Genomic DNA, 19,375 nt, shown 5'->3' with positions numbered 1-19,375 from the left:
AAGGATTAAAGGCAGCCTGACTCCATCATCCCATTGGTAAATGTTTTTAAGATGCTACCTAATGTGCTTTTGTAGGAGCAAATGGGCTGTCTTTTCCATGTTGGTAACTTTACTGTATATGCTAAAATAAGAGCAGTCTCATAATGGTTGGCTGATGTGTACAACTGCTGTTTGGATTCTGCAGTAAAAAACTCTAAGAGGTGGTTCACACATGTCATTTCCACAGAGTTCGATGTGATAATGCTTTCTAGGGATGTGCCAGTACAACCCACACAGCTACAGAGGGGATCCTGATCTTCCACGCCTGTGAATCAACTGACTGTATTGACTATATCAGGGTACCATGGCGGCTACTACCTGCCACACATGGTACCAGGTGTATTCTGCTATGAGCTGCTGTGCAGCATCCTTGTCACATCGATGCTGTGGGTTCACTGGCTTCCTATCAGGTTTGCAGGAGGACAAGCTATTGGGTGGCAGTGGGGTCTCTCTCTTGAGATGCTAGCATATTCATCAAGGGTGTTAGCAGATCCCTTACTTAGTTGTTTGCAAGAATGAAATCAAGACCCAGCATTCAGGTGTAGTCTAAGGAGAGTGTAATTTCGGCGGTGAAACATGCCCAGGAGAATGAGCTGTAAAGAAGACTTAGATTTCTCAGGAATTCAGAATACCGAGGGAAGAATGGAGCTTCTGTGATGAGCAAAACCGTGGAACTCTCGGTGAGAGGAACACACGGGGCTGCTGAGGGGGTCCTGTGTTGGGCACTTGTAGAATGGCGTAATGCCATAGTGTGCTATGAAGCAATAAAAAAGAGGAAGAGATATGTGTCAAAGGCTGAAGATCAGAAAGAGAAACAGGCAGACAGACAGAGACAGACACAGAGACAGAAACAGACACAGAAACAGACACAAAGGGGGGAGAGGAGGAAGAGGAGGAAGAGGATTTTGTAGTTTTTAATTGTAAGAGCACTTGTAAGCAGGTGCCCTTCGTAGGCCAGAGACGTTGGATCTCTCCAAGATGGAGCTAACAGCACTTATGAGCTGCCAGCTTAAGTGCTGTGTATTAATTGACCTTCAGCCCTCTGCTAAGCCATCTTTCCAGCCTCAAAATTTTCTTTTTAAAAAGTCAATTCATGCACATTGTCTTTGTTGTTTAAGTACCAAGTCCATGGTAGAAGGCTATAAAATAGCCATTCTTTATTTGTTCCTTTTGACCCTAAGTTTTCCTTGGGGACAATTTTCTCCAACTCTTACCCACTTCATCAAACATTTTTCTCCATATTTGTAAAGAATGGCTTTGTATTCTAGCCTCTTATTTCTAGATTTTTAGGTGTATTGTCTTTCTATTATGGTCTTGGTGGTGCCCATTTAGGCTTCTAGCCTTCCCTTTTAACCTCTCAACATGGCCATACCACATCATCTTTTGGATATAGGAGTTAGAAGTTTAAGTGTTTATACAATGTGTACAGTGGAAATTTGAGTATGGTTCCCTGCTGAGTCCAGTTGTACACTAGCAGTCCGTTCTCTTCTCCTCGACACTTCTTCCAGGGAATAATTGCTTTAATCTTTCATCTGTTTGGTTTTTTTATGTATCTATTTTAGTTTTCCCAAACACTCTGTTTGATCTGCCAAACACCGTTCAGTGATTTTTCTGACACTTAAACACAGACGTTTTCTATTTGCTCCCAGAGGACTTCCTGGTACGGCCCCTGCTTCCCTCAAGCTGGATGGGTTGTCTTCCAAGCTGGATGGGTTGTCCTCCAAGACTTCTGCCCAGCTGGTGTCCTTTTGCCTGAATAGAACTCAGCCTCACCTCTCCTCAGATTGGTTCCCCTCCCCTCCCCTGCCCTGCCCTGCCCTCCCCTCCCCTCCCCTCCGCTCCTCTCCTCTCCTCTCCTCTCCCCTCCCCTCCTCTCCTCTCCTCTCCCCTCCTCTCCTCTCCTCTCCCCTTCCTCTCTCCTCCTTTCCCCTCCCCTCTCCCCTTCCCTTTCCTCATCTCCTCTCCCCTTCCCTCCCCTGCCCTCCCCTGCCCTTCCCTCTCCTCTCCTCTCCCCTACCCCCCCCCCACACACACACACAAGAAGAGGTCAGAGGACAGCTTTCAGGAGTTGATGCTCTCTTTCCACCACAGGCGCCAGGGACCTAACTCTAACCATCACACTTATGTTTCAACTGTTTTTACTTGTTTTTCTCTCCCAGGACCTGCCCCCCCCCTTTTTTTATTATTCCTCATCTTTCATGTCTCTGTACCAATAACCCCATGTCCTGTGTTTTAAAATGCACTTTCCCATCGATTCTATAGAAAGAGCCCTTGTACCTTCCCTGAAGCAGGTTCTAAAACTAGGGAGACAAGACGTATCTCACTGTTCCCATGTGCCAACTTTCCTGTGCTGCCCATTGCTGTGCCTACAGCCAGGATGTCCTAGATCAGTGCCCCCCACCCTGGAATTTCTTGTCTCTCTAATATAACTAAAAATCTTTATTTTGTATATAGGTGTTTTGTTTGCATGTGTGACTGTGCACTATAATACCTGGTACCAATGGAGGCCAAAGAGGAACTAAGCTATAGCTAAGTTATACACGGTTATGAGTCACCATATGGTTGCTAGGAAATGAACCAAAGTCCTCTGGAAGAACAGCCAGTGCTGCAGAGCCATATCCAGACCCCCACATTGTTTGTGGTTGTTGTGGTTGTTGTTGTTGCTGCTGCTGCTGCTGCTGCTGTTAGAGACAGGTTATCTCACTGGAACCTGGTGCTCACTGATGGTGCTAGAGTGAGCACCCGAGATCTAGTCACCTGTCCTTGCCTCTCTAGTGCCGGGACTAAAAGCACATCATCATCACCACATCCGACATTGGATATGCACTCCAGGGATCAAACTCAGATCCTCATGCTCGCCCAGGCAGTGCTGCACGGACTGAGCTGTCTTCCCAGCCCCAAGTTCTAAAACTTATTTTAGGGTTGTATGTATATGTACCACATGCATGCAGGAGCACACAGAGATCACAAGAACATATCAGATTCCTTAGAAGAATGCTTCTTAGCCTTCCTAATGCTGTAATCCTTTCATATGGTTCCTGGAGTAGTGGTGCTCCCCCTCCCCACCATATATTATTTCCATTGCTACTTCACAACTGTAATTTTGCTACTGTTGTGAATCATAATGTAATTATCTGTTATGCAGCCCCTGTGACAGGGTTCTTCGATCTCCCCTCGCCCTGCCCCCCTCCAGGAGTTTTGCCCCATTGCTTGAGAACTGCTATCCTAGAACAAGAGTAATGTGAGGTTAAGAGCTGCAGTGTGAATGCTGGGAATTACACCCACGCATTCTACAAGAGCAGCAAGCGCCCTTCACTGCTGAACCATCTCTCTAGAGCCTCCACCCAAACAGTCCTAAATTTAAAGATAGATTTAAGCATTTAGCCTATGTGCCTGAAATAATAAAAACTGGGCATCATGGGCTTAAAATGTACCATGTTTCCCATCATTCATCTTTTGTTTACAGAGGATGTTATATTTGAGAGAAGCAGTTCAAATTTGCTTGTTCTGGGATTGGCTCGCCTGAGAAATAAATTATTAGGCATAACTATTGGCGAGTCCTAGAACCTGGAGAGATGGTGAGCTGACGGCAGAGGAGGAAGGAATCAGATAAAGGGTCCGATGGTTATGAAATCCCAAGAGAGATGATATCATCTGGTTCAAAAGTTTTCTGGAACAAATGACAGAACTGATGATTATCGGAAGTACTTTTAATTAGCTGAGCTGAATCCAAAAGAAGGCGTACAAGTCCAAGCCAACAGAGGAAGTTTATTGAACTTCCTATTTAAAACAGATGTTCTGTCAGGGGCTCTGAATGTGATAATAGGATTGTATCCCAGTGTAGTTCATGGAACTCAGAAATGCCAAAAAGACAAACAATAGCTAGGTGTTCTCCCTTCTAAACAACACACAGGATATTTGTAGGGCATTTCTGCAGTTACCTGGAGTGTAGCAAGTTCAAAGCTGACATTTAGAAGCTTGGGAAGGTGAAGAACTAAGCTGTAATGGGTCCTTCATAGAGTCCCTGGTAGGGGGAGTCATTGAACATGGGGACAGGCTGGGCGTAGGGGCAGGAGTCACAAGAGCATGCACTCTAAGTTGATGTAAAATTTTCTATGAACAAAGCCGTCCTCCTCACTAGGTGTAAAACCCTGCTACAAGGTGAGGTGCTACTGCGCTTTGCCTTCAGCATGTGAGCCTAGCAGGTAGCTATTACACTGGTTTGATGGGACTGACTAGAGGGGACCCTTTAAAGCGTTCCTTGCAGAGATTTTGGCAGAGTAAACACACACCCTGCCCGGGAGGGAGATCATGCCTTTTGAGGGAGTATATCTTTCTCACTTTGTAGCCAAAGCCTCTCCCGGGAAGAAGCAGAATCCCAACACGCTGTTAAGTTGTCCCATTCCAGCATTCAATTTCTCCCCAAACCCCACCCCATTCACGTGGCTTTGGAGCCCATGCCATCTGGGTGCCTAGAAGTTCTGTGACGCCACTCCCAAGAGGTTGGATTCTAAGTAAGGTCAGCAGTCAAGCGAAATTCAGAATCGATGACATGTTAAACTTCCTTTGTGTGGAACTTATCTGACAGTCAGCGTTATCAATGACTGGGTTAGTCAGTACCTTGTCACAGCAATGTCGGAATAGCAAATAATGGGCTTGCTATGTTACCCCAAGTTTCCTAAGAAGAAAACTGCAAGATAACAAATGGGAGAAAAGGAACATGTTTATGTTTTGGTAAATTGTCAAATATATATATATAAATCCAGTGTCGTCAACATGCATATGATATTCAAACTTTAAAGAGTTTTTTCTTTCAATTAGAAAAAGAGAAAATTATGTTGGTAAGTGCCTGGGTATCAGAAGGCCTCAAGTTTAAGTATTTTTGTTATTTTGAGGTCGCTGATAGGTGGTAATTTACTATGACTATCTATTGGTCTTTAGTGTCTATTGAATACTTAACAAATTATAAATAATCTAAAGATGTATTTATAGGTAGAGAAACTTCTTACAGAATTGTGCCTGGTCTTAATAACCTCTCCTCAGAGACCCCAAGTGACTGCGAATTGGGTCCTTTTTCTCAGACAAAATGAAAGAGATGGAAAATATTTGCCAAGTTTGTTACCATCAACAACAAAATTGAAATAAGTTTTAAAAAATTACATTACTTATGTATTTATTTATTTCTCTCCCCACTTCCGTGTGTGTGTGTGTGTGTGTACACGCGCTCATGTGTGGGTGTGTGCATGTTCCTGTAGGTGTGCAATAGAACATATAAATTGGTCACAGGACAACTTATGAGAGTCCATTTTATCTCCTAGATGGGTCCTGGGTCCTGGAGATCAAACTCAAGCCATTAAGCTTGATTTATCTCACTCAACAATCTTTCTGGCCTCTCAACGATTTTTTTTAAAAACCTATTTACTGAACATTTTCAAAACCTTATGCTGCACAATATTGACTTCTCACAATTTCAGATATTAGATGAATGATTCTTATTTGAGTTCATTTGATATTGGGGGGAAAGAGATCATAAGAAGTTACAGATATTAGACATTTTTAATTATGAAGGTACAGCTTGTATATAACTATCTGTTTGGAAGTGTTGAGTATTTCTGACAGTCTATTATAAATATGCACATTTACACATTGATTGCTACTTTGCTAATTTACATATACTAATGAAGACATATAGTGAGACCTTGAGACCTTTGTGTAAGCCCTCTGCCCGATACTTTGCCAAGTATGAATTCTAAGGAGAGTGCTGTTGGACTGCACAGCACTGGAGTTAAGAGAAAGAGTCACCGGGAACGAAGAGGCTTGTTTGTACTCAGGAAGTTGTTTTAAAACCAGAAAAAAAAAAAAAAAACTAGCCCTGCAGGGAGCTTAAGGTGATTGCTGGAACCTTTCCTGTTGAGCCAGGATGAGAACAAGCATTAGGAGATACATCACACTAGGAATGGCTCTGGATTCCCCCCTGACATTTGTTTCTATGATTCCTTAAGGGAGGAAATGGGAAGAGACTTACATCCTGTGGAGGAGATTTGCGACACAGCTCTCTTGAGGATTCTTTGGATTCTTTGATGCATATTATATAATTTTTTTTAAGCAGTGACCAGGAAATAGCATTTTTCATCTTAGATGATGGCTTTTACATGATTGTAAGTGCCTTTACTTTCCAGGCTTGAAGATAGATACATTTTTAGAGGTTTTCTTAAAAGTGTCTGGAGAAAATTGTATACATATTTTTTTACTTTTTAGTACCTATATTATTTAAGCTGTGGGAAGCCTTCATTGGTAAACAGTCTTAAGTATAAGTTTTTTTGTTGTTGTTGTTCTTTATAAAAACTGTTTCGTCTAAAGCCAAACTCAAGCCAAAAGGATGAGAAAGGGAATGAAAATATCTCCACCTAGTGGCTCCATGAGGTAATTAATAGAACCAAAATCCAAACGCGTTTTCTGTAGAGGATCATACCATGCAGTTAGCATGAAACGTGTCTATGGTAAGATGCAATTTAGTTGATAATTACATAAGAAAAATAAAGTTCAGATAGTAGGCACTTGTAATTAAAGTCAAAATAACACGTGGAAATGCTTTTTTTTTTTTTTTTTTTTTTTTTTTTTTGCGGGTAAGGGAGTGCTGGGCTGGGGGAGATTTATTGAGGAAGGAGCTCAGAGTCTTTTGTTGCTAGGGGGCAAGCACGCTACAGCCGAGCTACCCAATAGCTGACCTTCATGTTTTTACAAACGCTGACATGAGTTTCTTGTTCTGCTTTGCATATGCTCAGTGACTATAGAACTTTGTCTTCTCACCAAGCTAGCTCTCTGCTCGCTGCAGGGTACGGAACCGCAGGAGACAAAGAACCTCCGTACTTTGGTTTCTAAATGACTGGATGAAAAATGCGATGCTCCAAGTTCATGAGGGCATAAAGCTCATATAAAAGGAAAGCTAATCAAACAATGATACTAAATGTTTGTAATGTGGCTGGATTGCTTTAATTACTGAGTCGGCTTTGAAATTTATTATAAGGCTGGGTTAAGAGGCAGGTGGGATGGCTGAGTGGGTCAATGTGAGCGTGTTGCCAAGCCTGAGGGCCATCCCTGAGATCTACATAGTGTAAGGTGAGAACCAATGCCCACAAGCTGTCTTCCGACCTCAACATGCACACCCGCCTACACACACAAAATAAATGAATGTAAAAAAAAAAAAAAAAAAAAGTTTAAGAAAAACATGAATGACCCGGCGTGGTGGCGCACACCTTTAATCCCAGCACTTGGGAGGCAGAGGCAGGTGGATTTCTGAGTTCCAGGCCAGCCTGGTCTACAAAGTGAGTTCCAGGACAGCCAGGACTACACAAAGAAACCCTGTCTCGAAAACCCAAAAAACAACAACAACAACAACAACAAAAACCCATGAATGAATTTATAACTTACAGAGCCAGGGGGGTGGCTCAGTGAGGAGGGATGTCTGCTGCCAAGCCTGACAAGGGACCTACTTGGTGAAGGGAGGTAGCCAAGTCTTACAAATTGTCCTCTGAATCCTACAGGTGTGCTGCAGAACATGCATACCGCGCAACACACACTCACCCAAATAGATAAATGTAATTAACCCAAAAGAATGAGTCTGGATGTAAGAACATTCACCAGTCATGCAAAAAGCAGTTGTCAGAGAGCAAACTCTTTCTTATCTTCTTCGGAAGGCAAAGGGACCAATTCCTTACTAGCAGTCCAGTGCACATGCACGGAAAGAAGCGACAGGTGTGTGGACGTGGTTCAGAACCGAGAGCGTTTGGCTGGAGAACAGCTTCAGGATTTCCATCATGTGACTTGTATATAGCAATTATCAGAGTTGTGTTCAGTTCGTTCATCGAGCAATATCTACCTACTATTACACAAATATTAGACATAGTTTCTGAAGGGATTTAATGATTTTGGATGTAGAGCACACGTGCAAAGATAAAGAACTTACCCGCCGCCCCCTCCCTCCCAGCAAAGTCTGCATAGCTGTTGTTACTGGCCTCGTGTCCCTGTTTATGTTTTGTCCTTTAACAGTTACAGTCTTATTGAAATGGTGTGGTACTGGCTTTCATGTCAACTACTTACTTGAGTTTAATTGAAAACGCTGTATCTTTCTTCTCTTTGTAGAAAGCGTCATCATTCACCAGTTGCGAATGAGCTCCAGATGAGATTACCAAGCACAGCCCACAGTCATCACTACAGTCACCATGCTACTGATGTTGACTGGAAACACCTTAGGACATCCAGTGATTTTCTTTTTTTCTTTTCTTTTCTTTTCTTTTCTTTTCTTTTCTTTTCTTTTCTTTTCTCTTCTCTTCTCTTCTCTTCTCTTCTCTTCTTTTCTTTCTTTCTTTCTTCCTTCCTTCCTTTCTTTTTTTTTTTTTTTTTTTTTGAGGATACAACTTAGCAGTTAAAAAACCACACTGTGGATGGCGTGAACATATGTGGCAAACCCGGTTGAATCTTTGAGCCCAGAGAAAGTTTTCTTCCCTTTACAAAGTGTTCAGGTCTGTGGGCATATGCTGTATAATTTATTTGTATAATACTTTTTGTAATGTTACCCCACACACACAAATTGTCTCCTTTCTCATAGTCCCTGGCACATGTATCTGTAGACTGTACTGTCAATTCTTCGAAGTATTGCATATTCAGAAGAGGTTAACATATCATTCTCCTTTATTAATTTGTTGTTTTTAAGAAAGAGAAAGCAGAGCACTTTCGATTTCCCTAGACAACGTTAAAAGGTAAAACCGAGGAACAGGAGACCCTGGGAGTTCCCCGGCTTGAACGATGTTATGGTTCCGATCGCGGCCCAACACGGAAAACACTGGCCTGACTTAAGTGTTTAAGTACTTAAAACCAACTTGTAACTGTCTCCTTTGGTGTTCTGAGTGGGAAACGAACAGCTTTGACTGACAGTCTTAACTCTGTGTACAAAAGATAATAGTAACCTTGATGTCCCTGTATTTCCCACATTTTAATGCCCCCGTGAAAGCTTGCAAATAAAAACTGACCTAAATAATGTCGTCCACTTAAAAAAAAAAAAAAGTAGGGAGACCCAAAGGTATATAATCACTTCCCTCCGATTTTGATAGATTTTCAAAACTACTTGTAGGTAGGAAAAACAACTACTTACTCCCTTTTCCTCCTCCTCCTCCTCCTTCCCCCCCCACCTCCTCCTTCCTCCCCCCCCCCCTCACCCCGGCCCCCGCCCCAGTCATCTTCTTCGTACAGGTTCTTGCTATGTATCTCTAGCTAGCCTAAATCTGGCTTTGTAGACCAGGCTGGCATTGAAGTCCCAGGGATCCTGCCTGTCTGTGCCTCGCACATGTATTAAGACTAAAGGCATGTGCCACCAAACCCAGCTAAAATATATTTATATTTTAAAGAATTAAAAGCCCACCATTTGCTATTCGCCTCATTGTCAGAGCTGCTGTTGAATTTATGTAAAAATGTGACGTCTACTTGGAACTCTAGTTAAAAAAAAAATACCGTCGACGAGAGTGTAGTTCTTATAAGATCTTTAAACCTAACTATAAGGGGAAGCGCTGACACTCCGGTTCTAAATGAAGAAGCCATTTACCTTGCTACTCTAGTGTGATTAAAGAGCCAAGGCATCTTCTGAATGTTATGAGGTAAGTCAAGTCACGCAAGCCATGTGCTGGAGGCTCACCTCTGTCCACAAACTGTACCCTTATCAGCTGCAGAGGAGAGTTTACAGATCTCTGGAACAGCAGACCCAATGCTAAACCCTCATCTAACCTAGAGGGTCTTTAATATATTCTGTGGAACTGAAAAATCATATCCAATACGTACCACAAATTAAATATTTTCTAAAAAAATATTCTTGCATTTGTTTAGAGTAAAATAAATGTCATGTCAGACTTGCCCAGACTTTAATGGTAGTGGAAGTCTCACATAACCTTTGTGGTTTTGATCACTGGCACAGAAGTCTAGACTGTGTGTGTGTGTTTGTGTGTGTGTGTGTATGTGTGTGTCTTAAGATTTTTAAAAGGGTTAAGATTTGCTTTCTCAAAATGTTAAAATATAATGGTATTTTCAATCACAAAGCAGCTTTTATTTTATTTAGTATTTTTCTGCTGACAGTGAGGTAAAAGTTTTAGGTGGTACAGTTACTGAAGTAAACTTTATTATCTGCTTTAAATTGCAAAACTGCTAAGCTGTGGATACGGATCTTCTGGGTTTCTTTCCCTCCTGAGTTGTAAAGAACTTTAGTATTTGTAAAGACAGTGAAGATTATGTTGTAACCAGTCATCTGGGTAGATGCTCATTTTCCTGCCTACCTCATCACCAATTTCTTTGTTTAAACACGAGTGACATATAAGTAAAAGGAACACATTAAATTTGAAACAAAACAAGAGACTATTGTGAAACAAGGCAAGACCACAGTCACGTCTTAGCAACCTTGTCGCATTGTAAAAGTTGCCACCACAAGCAGTTCTGGCACTAACCTGGATACATCACGGAACCTTGATTCTTTTACTGTAAATACATCTCCATCAGTTTGGATGAGACTAATCTGTGGATGGAATTATTTAGGTGTTTTCTGAACTGCAATCAGCATTTCTAGTTCAAGGCACAGTTGACTTAATCCATTGTTCTGTTTGATCTGTTTGCAGTTGTTCTGTTTTGTTTTTAAGACAGGGGTCTCCTTATGTAGCTCTGGTTGTCCAAAACTCACAAAGATCCTGTCTCTCTGTTTCCTAAGTGTGAGGAATAAAAATGTGCAATACAATCCTCAGCCTTTACACGTGTTTTCTGAGACAGGATTTCACTATTTAGCCCAGGCTGTCCTCAAACACATTATGTAGCTAAGGATGGTGCCCCAGTCACCGAGTGTTAGAATTACAAGCATGAATCACAGTGATGACTACATCTTTCCTCTTGATAACTGTTTTTGCTTATTTGATCTTGGTTTTTGTGGTATTATCTGCCTTTCTTCAAGTGTTCATAAAGTGTTGAGCTTGATGAAGAAACTGGATAGAGAGTATCAGCAGGATGTTCTTGCCCAGAATGTACATAAAACAAATTCATTGAGTCTTAAAGCATCCTCTAAGAAATCACGATGTGAATATCTAGTTTAAGCACTAACAACAACATAGATGCTGCTCAAATAACTTGGAGCTTGTAAAAGTCAGAGGCAAGGTTTAAATGGTTTAGTAGGCATGTGATGGTTTTATCCAATACCACTGTTGAGCTTTTCTGGAAAAACAGAAGAAAAATATGGTGGAGGTTGAATATGTTCAGGTATTGTTTCAGCCATACAACTAAAAATAGCAGAAGTACAAAATGAAACTTAAAACTCAAGAGTTGGTGCCTGAGGCTCAGGCAATCCTATCTCTGCTGCTAGACCAATACTAAAAAGACCAAGTGGAGGGCAAAGAGGAAGAAGAAAAAAAACTGTAAGAAACGTATAAAAATTAGAAGTTTATGACCATTAGTACCTGTTTCTAAGTTTTCAGTAGTTATTTCACAACTATATAATAACTGTGTTCTTTGTGGGAAATGTAATAGTTTCATAAATTTTGGACAGGTATGTTTATAGATGCCATGGTGGGATACAAGCATTTTCTGCTCTTTTGTTTGTTTGTGGCTCATGTCATTTGTGGGTATGTCACCTTATCATCCAACAGATTTTGTCACTTTACCAGTGAAAATTTGAATTTTTAATCTAGTTTTTAAACAAAAGAGTACAAGGTATTCATTTATCCAAAATATTAAATGTATAATGTGATAAGTCAGTCTTAGAATTCTTCAAGGTTTAAGAGTTGTCAAAAGCAAGAATATATTTTGGAAAGCTTTTAGAAATACTCTATTTTCCTATCATTCTGAATTTGCCTCCCTTAAGCTCTATTAAATATATAAGGTTATTATTTTACACTGAAGCCGCATGGTTTGATGTGCTTGTCTTTTGTACGAGTGCAATGCCCTCTTTTCAGCTCTTTATAAGTGATTACATTACAGTTAAGACACTCTCTGTTACTTTTAAAATCAAATTACTTATGGAAATCTCACCAGGGTATGAAAAAATGACAATGAAATATAAAAGGCTTGTGCAATATTCTTTTTACATCTGAATACAATATTCATACAATTTAAAAAATTAAAATAAATCTCCTTTTTAACACCTTATTATTTTATGTGTATATGTATGTGCGTGTGTTTATGTCCCAGTGTGTGTGTGTGTGTGTGTGTGTGTGTGTGTGTGTGTGTGTGTGTGTTCTTCATGCAGGTATCCCAGGCCAGAAGAGGGCATGGGATCCTTTGGAATCGGAATTACTGGTACTTTTGAACCTCCTGACATGGGTGCTGGGCACCAAACCTAGGTCTCTGCAAGAGCAGCAATCCCTCAGCCATTTCCCCAGCTTTACAACTTTCTCTCATTCAGAATCATCTGCTTTGAAGTAGTTTTATGGCTCCATGCTTTATATTTTCTTAGCGTCTTTCGCTATGGCTTGCAGATGTGTCAAAGTAGGACTGTCAAAATGAAGGCTGCTCCTCCCAGTTGCCCCACAGTTTAATTCTTTAGTGTAATAATAAAAACTGTAAGGTTTTTAAGGTGGGGGACTGGCTAAGAGGGACCTTTTGCCCCCTCACCACCCCCAAATGCAATGTCAATCAGTGGTCACATACTATCTGCTTTCAATTATTAATCTAAAGGCAGACCCCTCAGTAGAGTGGACATATGCAAGATTCTGCCCACAGGCACGCTAGAGTGATGGCAGTTTGGGAAATGGTTTCTGTAAAGAGAAGAGAGATGGAGGTGAAGTAGATTATGTGTAACCTCTTCTCTTATCAGCTCTGTGCAGAAATGGTGGCCTGTAACCAAAGCCAGTCCTAACTTACCTTTGCCTCACTTGGAATAAAAGGGTGAGTTTTTACTTTATCTGTTAGAGATGTACCTTCCAAAGAAGCAAAACGCTAGCAAGATTGAAAAGGTTATTCACTGCCAAGCCAGGCAACCTCAGTTCAATCCCTGGAACCCACACATGGTTGAATTTGTTCTCTGATCTCCAAATGCACACCATGGGGCAAGTGCTCTTGTACATAGATAAGCAGACATGTGCACATGCACAGAATCAATAAATGTAAGACGAACCTTTTAAAAAGCAAGCAGGAAGGATATTTAAGCCAAAATGCTTCCAGTTGACTAGTCACAGGTGCTAGCTGTCCGCCTCTCGGGGCGATCTTTGCCGACCAAGAGACTGAAGGACTGCAGCCCTGGGTGAACCATGGTTTTAGAACACTGGCTGAAAAACTCATTATTATTTTGGCTTTTACAAGAGGATATGTGCCAGGGTCTAAGCTACATTTAAATGAATCTGTTAACCTTGAAGCTCCAGGCTAGTCACCATAAGTGAGAGAACAAGAATGGATCCTCCAGTTCAGCCTTCTTCAAGATTAACCCCTCTAGCCTAGGCGTCTTGACAAAAGGGAACATTATCTACTTCTGGCTTGAAAACTTAGTCAAGGCACCTGGGAAGTACGTTAAATACTGAGACATTTTCGTTAAGTAGACTACCCAGGCAACTTCTAGTTCCAAGGCACAGTAACCTGACCCACAGACGGAAAGTCCTGGAACCTAGAAACTGGATTTCACAGCCTCCCCTCCCCCACCTCCTCCTGTTTTTAAAGACAGTTATTTCTTGTTTCTCTTGGCATAGTTGCAGTACTTCTCTCAGAGAGAACCATAGTCTCTAAGGAGAATAAAACCCCCTTTTCTTCTCTCCAGGACCCTATTTTCCAAAATCTCCCTTATATTGATACTATATTGTATCAGTTCCTTGCTTGTGTACTAAGATGCCCAAGGAGTCAACTGATAAGGTCAAAGTTTATACTGGTCAGTTCCAGAGGTCAGTGCTCACCTCTGTTGCACAAATTACATCATGGAAAGAGTCTGTAGTAGAGGAGGCCTATTCAGTTGATGGTAGCCAGGAAGCAAAAAGAGTTGAAGGGAACAGTCTCATATCCCCGTTAGTGCATGCCCCCGAATGGGCCCATAGGCTCAAATATTCGAATGTTTGGTTTCCAGTTGGTAGACTATTAGGGAGGATTAAGACGTATGGCCTTATTGGAGGAGGTGTGGCCTTGGAGGAGATGTGTCACTGATGGTGGCCTTTGAGGTGATGAAAGGACCACACCAGGTCCTGTCTCTTGCTCTGCCTGCAACTTACAGAACTAATGTGAGCTCTCAGCTACTGCTCTAAAGCCATGCCCGCCTGTCTGCCTGCTTGACTAATGTTCATAGACTCACCTCTGAAACTGTAAGCAAGCCCTAATTAAATGCTTCCCTTTATAAATTGCCTTGGTCATGGTATCTTATCACAGCAGTAGAACTACTGAGCTACCCTCATTGCTAGAACGTCCTCTATAGGCTCCATCTTTTATGGTTTTACCACTCCCCCTTCCCCATCCAAGTAACACCATGAACTAGGATCTGGCCTTCAATACCTTGGACTTTGAGGGACATTACAGATTGAAGCTATAGCAACTGGTACTGCTGTAAAAATCTATGCCCCGTTTATACACTTCTTAAAAGGCTTACATACTCATTGCTGTGAATTCAAGAAATTGAGCACAGGGCTCCACCAGCTCCACAAGCAAGATACTGGATACATTTTTTTTAATGTGTTAGAGGTTGAACCTGGGTCTCATACATGTTTAGGAAGTATTCCATCACTGAGCCTCATACCACACTTGGATAATGTCTTAAAATGGCAATCCCTGCTAAGATGAGGCCTGACCTCCCCTTCATTCAAGTTCCTGATCTTCCCAATTTTTAGATCTCTTCCCCTGACCCCCTTTCCCTCTCTTTTTGCTCTTTATAAATGGTTCTTACATGGCTTTTGCAGGAAGCCATATTAACTCAAGTCCCATCTGCTTTCTAGGCAACCAGTGAGCTGCTTTTAACCCTCAAACCCTCTTTGAGTATGAGCACCTTAGACAATGGGTTCTATGTCTTCTTCACTAAAGGATCCTGGTGAGTGTATTCAGTGCTTTCTTACCAGAAATGTGTGCCCATGAAAAGTTTTAGATCTAGACCACTGATTCTAAAGGAAGATATGCTGTCTGTAAGGACTAGAGCCCCACAGCAGGCAGGCTTCCAGACTGTGCTCATTCAAAGGGGCCAGGCATTAGGGTTCACATGGAACATTGGTCCCAGCAGGAGTAGGACAAATGAACTATATAAGTTAATGTATTACTGTTCTTATGCTGTTACAAGGCACCATGACCACAACAACTCTTCCAAATGAAAGCAGGTATATGGCAGCCACATGCAACCAGGCTGGAGGAGTAGCTAAGAGTTACATCCTGATCTGCATGAAGGACTGGGCCTGGTGTGGGCTTTTGAAACCTCCAGGGCTTCTTCCAGTGACATACCTCCTCCAGTCCCACAGCTACTCCAAGGATGCCACGCTTCCTAATATTTTCCAACAGTTCCACTTCCTGGTTACCAAGCATCCAATATATATGAGCCCATGGGGGTCTTTCTCAATCAAACCACCACAGTTAACAAATCTCACCCAGATTCAAAGCACTGGAGATATTTGTTGCTATGGTGATGTAACCTGCTAAACCCATGCTCAAGAAAAACTTGGTCACCCAGGGTAATGCAGAGTGTTAATGCATTTAGCATAAGTCTCCTTTGGTTAGCATTCTATTCTCTCTTGAATGGGGACTCTCTTCCCTACAGCTTAGTGTTTGACATCATAGAAGGGCCTCATACAACCCCTGTAGACTCATAGAGCAAAGACCTCACGGTTTCCATGGTTGGTTGCCAAGTGGCCTCTTCCACCAAAATGTGAATCCTCTGAGAGTCACCAGGTAAACTCCAGATTGACTATGTTTTATGTCCTAAGCCTTTTGCCAAGTGTTGGACCTTTAGAAATGAAGAAAAGTCTCTGGCCTTGAGCTCTATCTAGTAAGACAGATAGATGGAAGTAGGTATCTTTCAGTACTAGATGGTAAGTGCAGGGGTGGAGGTAGATGGAGGTTCCCTTGAGCTCAGATGAATTAGGAGTTATTTTAAAATAAGTTCAGAGGAAACAGAAACTCAACCAAAAAAAAATATACCACCCACTGTTAGGACGTCTAACAATCTAAAGCATGTCAAAATGGAAAAAATGTTAAGTTTATGTCAAAAACTGGTCTGCCATGAGAGAACATTTTTAAAGGTATGATTTTTTTCTACCTCTATGATTTTCATAGAATAAGCTTAGCCTCTTTCTTTTCCCATCCCACTCTCCTTTAAATAATTAATTTCTCTGTTATGCCTGTAACAGATGTCAGCTGGCTGTCAACCTAGAGATGGCACTATTTTTGAAGCTAAGCTTTTATCTATAATTGATGAGCCCTTGGGGATATAATTAACTGAGAGACCCTAAGCAACAGAAGATGTGGATTGTGAGGTCCCACTGGGGGTATATTCTTTCACTTAGAGAAATGAAACCTTATTCTTAAAACTAAGTTAGTAGGCTGTCTCCTCGAATTTCTGGAAGTTGGTGTCCTTGTCCTTCCTTTAAATATCTTGTTTGACTAGTACTTCTGATTGTTGACTGGTTACACAAGAGCCTGCAACAGCAGTGACTTCAGGCCAATCAGATGAACTCTCACTCAGTGTGAGGATGAAAGGTCTCTTAAACATTCAACTTTAAGAGTTAATAAGCACTCTACGGGAAAACCAGGGAAAGGGTTTCTTTTGTTTGTTTTTGTTCTTATTTTTAAGTCAAGATTCCATGCAGTCAGGCTGACTTTGGTTTCCTGCCCCTGCCTCTCAAGTGCTGGATTTTTGGGTGTACATCATCATGACCAGCTACAGAGGAGGTTTGTTTGTTTTTTGTTTTTTGTTTTTCCAGGCAGGGTTTTTCTGTGTAGTCCTGGCTATCCTGAAAGACATAGGCTACCACCACTTGGCTAAGAAAAGATTAATGTTTATTTTTTTTTAGTTTTAAAACCCAGTTTAGATGACTCTCTGGTATAATAAATAATTTAGGAGACTAAATGTATCACACAGAGTCTACATGGCCCTCCTAAAAATCATTAGGTGTGCCTTAAATATTATTCCACTGAAGTCTCTAACTGAATGGGAGTGGAACAAAAGGATACTGAAAAGTATTCAAATTATTAGGGACTTTCTCTCAGCACATCTTTAATCCCAGAACTCAGGAGATTGAGGCAGATGAATCTCTGAATTTTTAGAGCCTGGTCCACAGAGTTCCAGGACAGCCAGGGCTACACAGAGAAACTACGTCTTGGGTGAGGGTATGTTCTAAGAACTGTGGCTCTCAGGTTTAACTTTCCTAGGCAATATTAAGCTGTAGACTCAAACAAACCCTTGGGTATGCTTAGATGATAGAGAACTAAAGCAGCTTGAGGTACTGAAGGAGCCTGACATACAAACCTGTGTGAACTTTGGCCAAATAGTAAAACAACCTTTTTAGGTTTCTTTTCTCCATTCCTTAAGTTATCAAAGTTCTCCTCCTCCTCCTCCTCTTCCTCCTCCTCCTCTTCTTCTTCTTCTTCCTTCTTCCTTCTTCCTTTCTCCTTCTTCTTCCTTCTCCTTCTTTTTTTTTTCCTTTCTGACATAGTGGCATAATGTACTAACTGAACTAAAAAATGAAAACTATATGAAACATACATTTCAGATTATTGATCTGATAGTATTAAGAAATGTCACACAAGGCTGGGCATGGTGGTGCATGCCTTTAATCCCAGCACTCAGAAGGCAGAGGCAGAGGCAGGCGGATTTCTGAGTTCGAGGCCAGCCTGGTCTACAGAGTAAGTTCCAGGACAGCCAGGGCTACATAGAGAAAACCGGTCTCAAAAAACAAAAACAAACACAAACAAACAAACAAAAAGGATACCTTTTGAGACAAGGACTTATTGTGTAGCTCTGGCTGTCCTGGAATTCACATAGACCATACTGGCCTTGAATTCACAGAAATCTGCCTGCCTCCACCTCCGGAGTGCTGGGAGGAAATGTTCGTGATTATCACCCAGTCCCCAGTGAAGTTTTTAGTAAAACTGAGACCGTTAAACTTTGCTCTGAGAAAACCAAAGGAAACAGGAAGTAGGTAAGCACAGCAAGAACCATCAGATCACTGCTCCTACAACAACAACAGCAACAAAGCTTTAAAGCCAACTAAGGTGTCTTGCAGCATCCTGGAGAGGTCCCAGAAACTTGTGGATACAACCTCAGATGCTCAAATCTCTTATACAAAATGCAGCTCTTGTAAATGACCTATGTATTTCCTCCACACCCTTCAAACTGTCTCTTGATTATATTATTTATACTACTTAGTACAATGGAAATAACCACATAAAAGATAATGATGGGAAATTGTCTCTGTGTTTACTAGCTCAGAAACAATTTTTCCCCTGAATATTTTCAATTGTATGTTGAAGGTTCAATTGTAGCACTATTTAAACCGAGTTCTAGAGTAGGAACTCTAGTTCTATAAAGGAACTAACACATCCAACTGTGATGATCTAAACAGGAGTGGGGGAAAAGAATGAAAAAAGGACTCCATGAATATCCCCAACACTGTGATGAACACTTTACTCATCAACAGAACATTTAAGATAACAGGCTAAGCCTTTCTATGGCAGACTCTTTTTCCATTTGAGTGGGGTTGAAGGTAAACTTAGGCTGCTAAAGCAAGATACAGACCTAAGGATTCTAGAGGCCTTAAGAATTTGAGATCAGCTAGGCTGTGGTGGCCCAGGCCCTTAATTCCAACACCCAGGAGGCAAGAGGATTTATACAAGTTTGAGGGGAGCCTGGTATACTCAGAGAAACCCTGTCTGGAAAACCCAGGGCGGGGAAATCCAAGATCACAGAAGAACATACTGGAGCAAGTCAAAACTGTAGACAAACACTTTTTAAAAGTAGGTACTGTCAGATAGTCTGGATTTCAAACGCAATTTCAAAATGTAGATGCTATATAATCATTTTTTGTAAATTTGCAAAATTACACACTTATAAAAAAGTTTGTAAAATATAGAAAAAAATCCTGCCTACAATCAATCAATGGAGGTTAGTTAGCATCTTAGGCTTTATAGTTGGATTCTACACTTTGTATTCTCTGTACTGCCTTGGTGTCTTTGAGTTACTAATTATTGTTTATTTATTGAGACAGGTTCTCTATGAATTTCCTGCTGGCCTCTTAAGTAGCTCAGACTGGCCTTGTAATTTCAATTACTCTGCCTCTACCTTTAAAGGGCTGGCATTACACATAGTCTCAACGAGAATTTCCTTGGCAGGTTAAAACTAATACCTCTTTTTAAACAAGTGGTATTA

General features: G+C 41.3%; 1 protein-coding gene across 1 annotated transcript in view; it reads left to right on the top strand.

The window, feature by feature from the left end:
- Positions 1–8,352, top strand: part of Filip1 (filamin A interacting protein 1) — a 196,404-nt gene extending 188,052 nt beyond the window's left edge. Inside the window, exon 7 of the mRNA XM_029481660.2 lies at positions 8,182–8,352. Within this exon, the coding sequence (XP_029337520.1) occupies positions 8,182–8,222 (41 nt within the window). The 3' untranslated portion in view covers positions 8,223–8,352. The remainder of the gene's footprint in view (positions 1–8,181) is intronic.
- The last annotated feature ends 11,023 nt before the right edge of the window (positions 8,353–19,375 follow it).

This window comes from Mus caroli, unplaced genomic scaffold, assembly GCF_978045245.1.
Source record: "Mus caroli unplaced genomic scaffold, Mus_caroli_1 scaffold_11, whole genome shotgun sequence".
In the NCBI taxonomy this organism is placed as follows: domain Eukaryota; kingdom Metazoa; phylum Chordata; class Mammalia; order Rodentia; family Muridae; genus Mus; species Mus caroli.
Note: the sequence above shows the minus strand (reverse complement) of the source record. Positions and strands in the feature narration are given on the sequence as shown.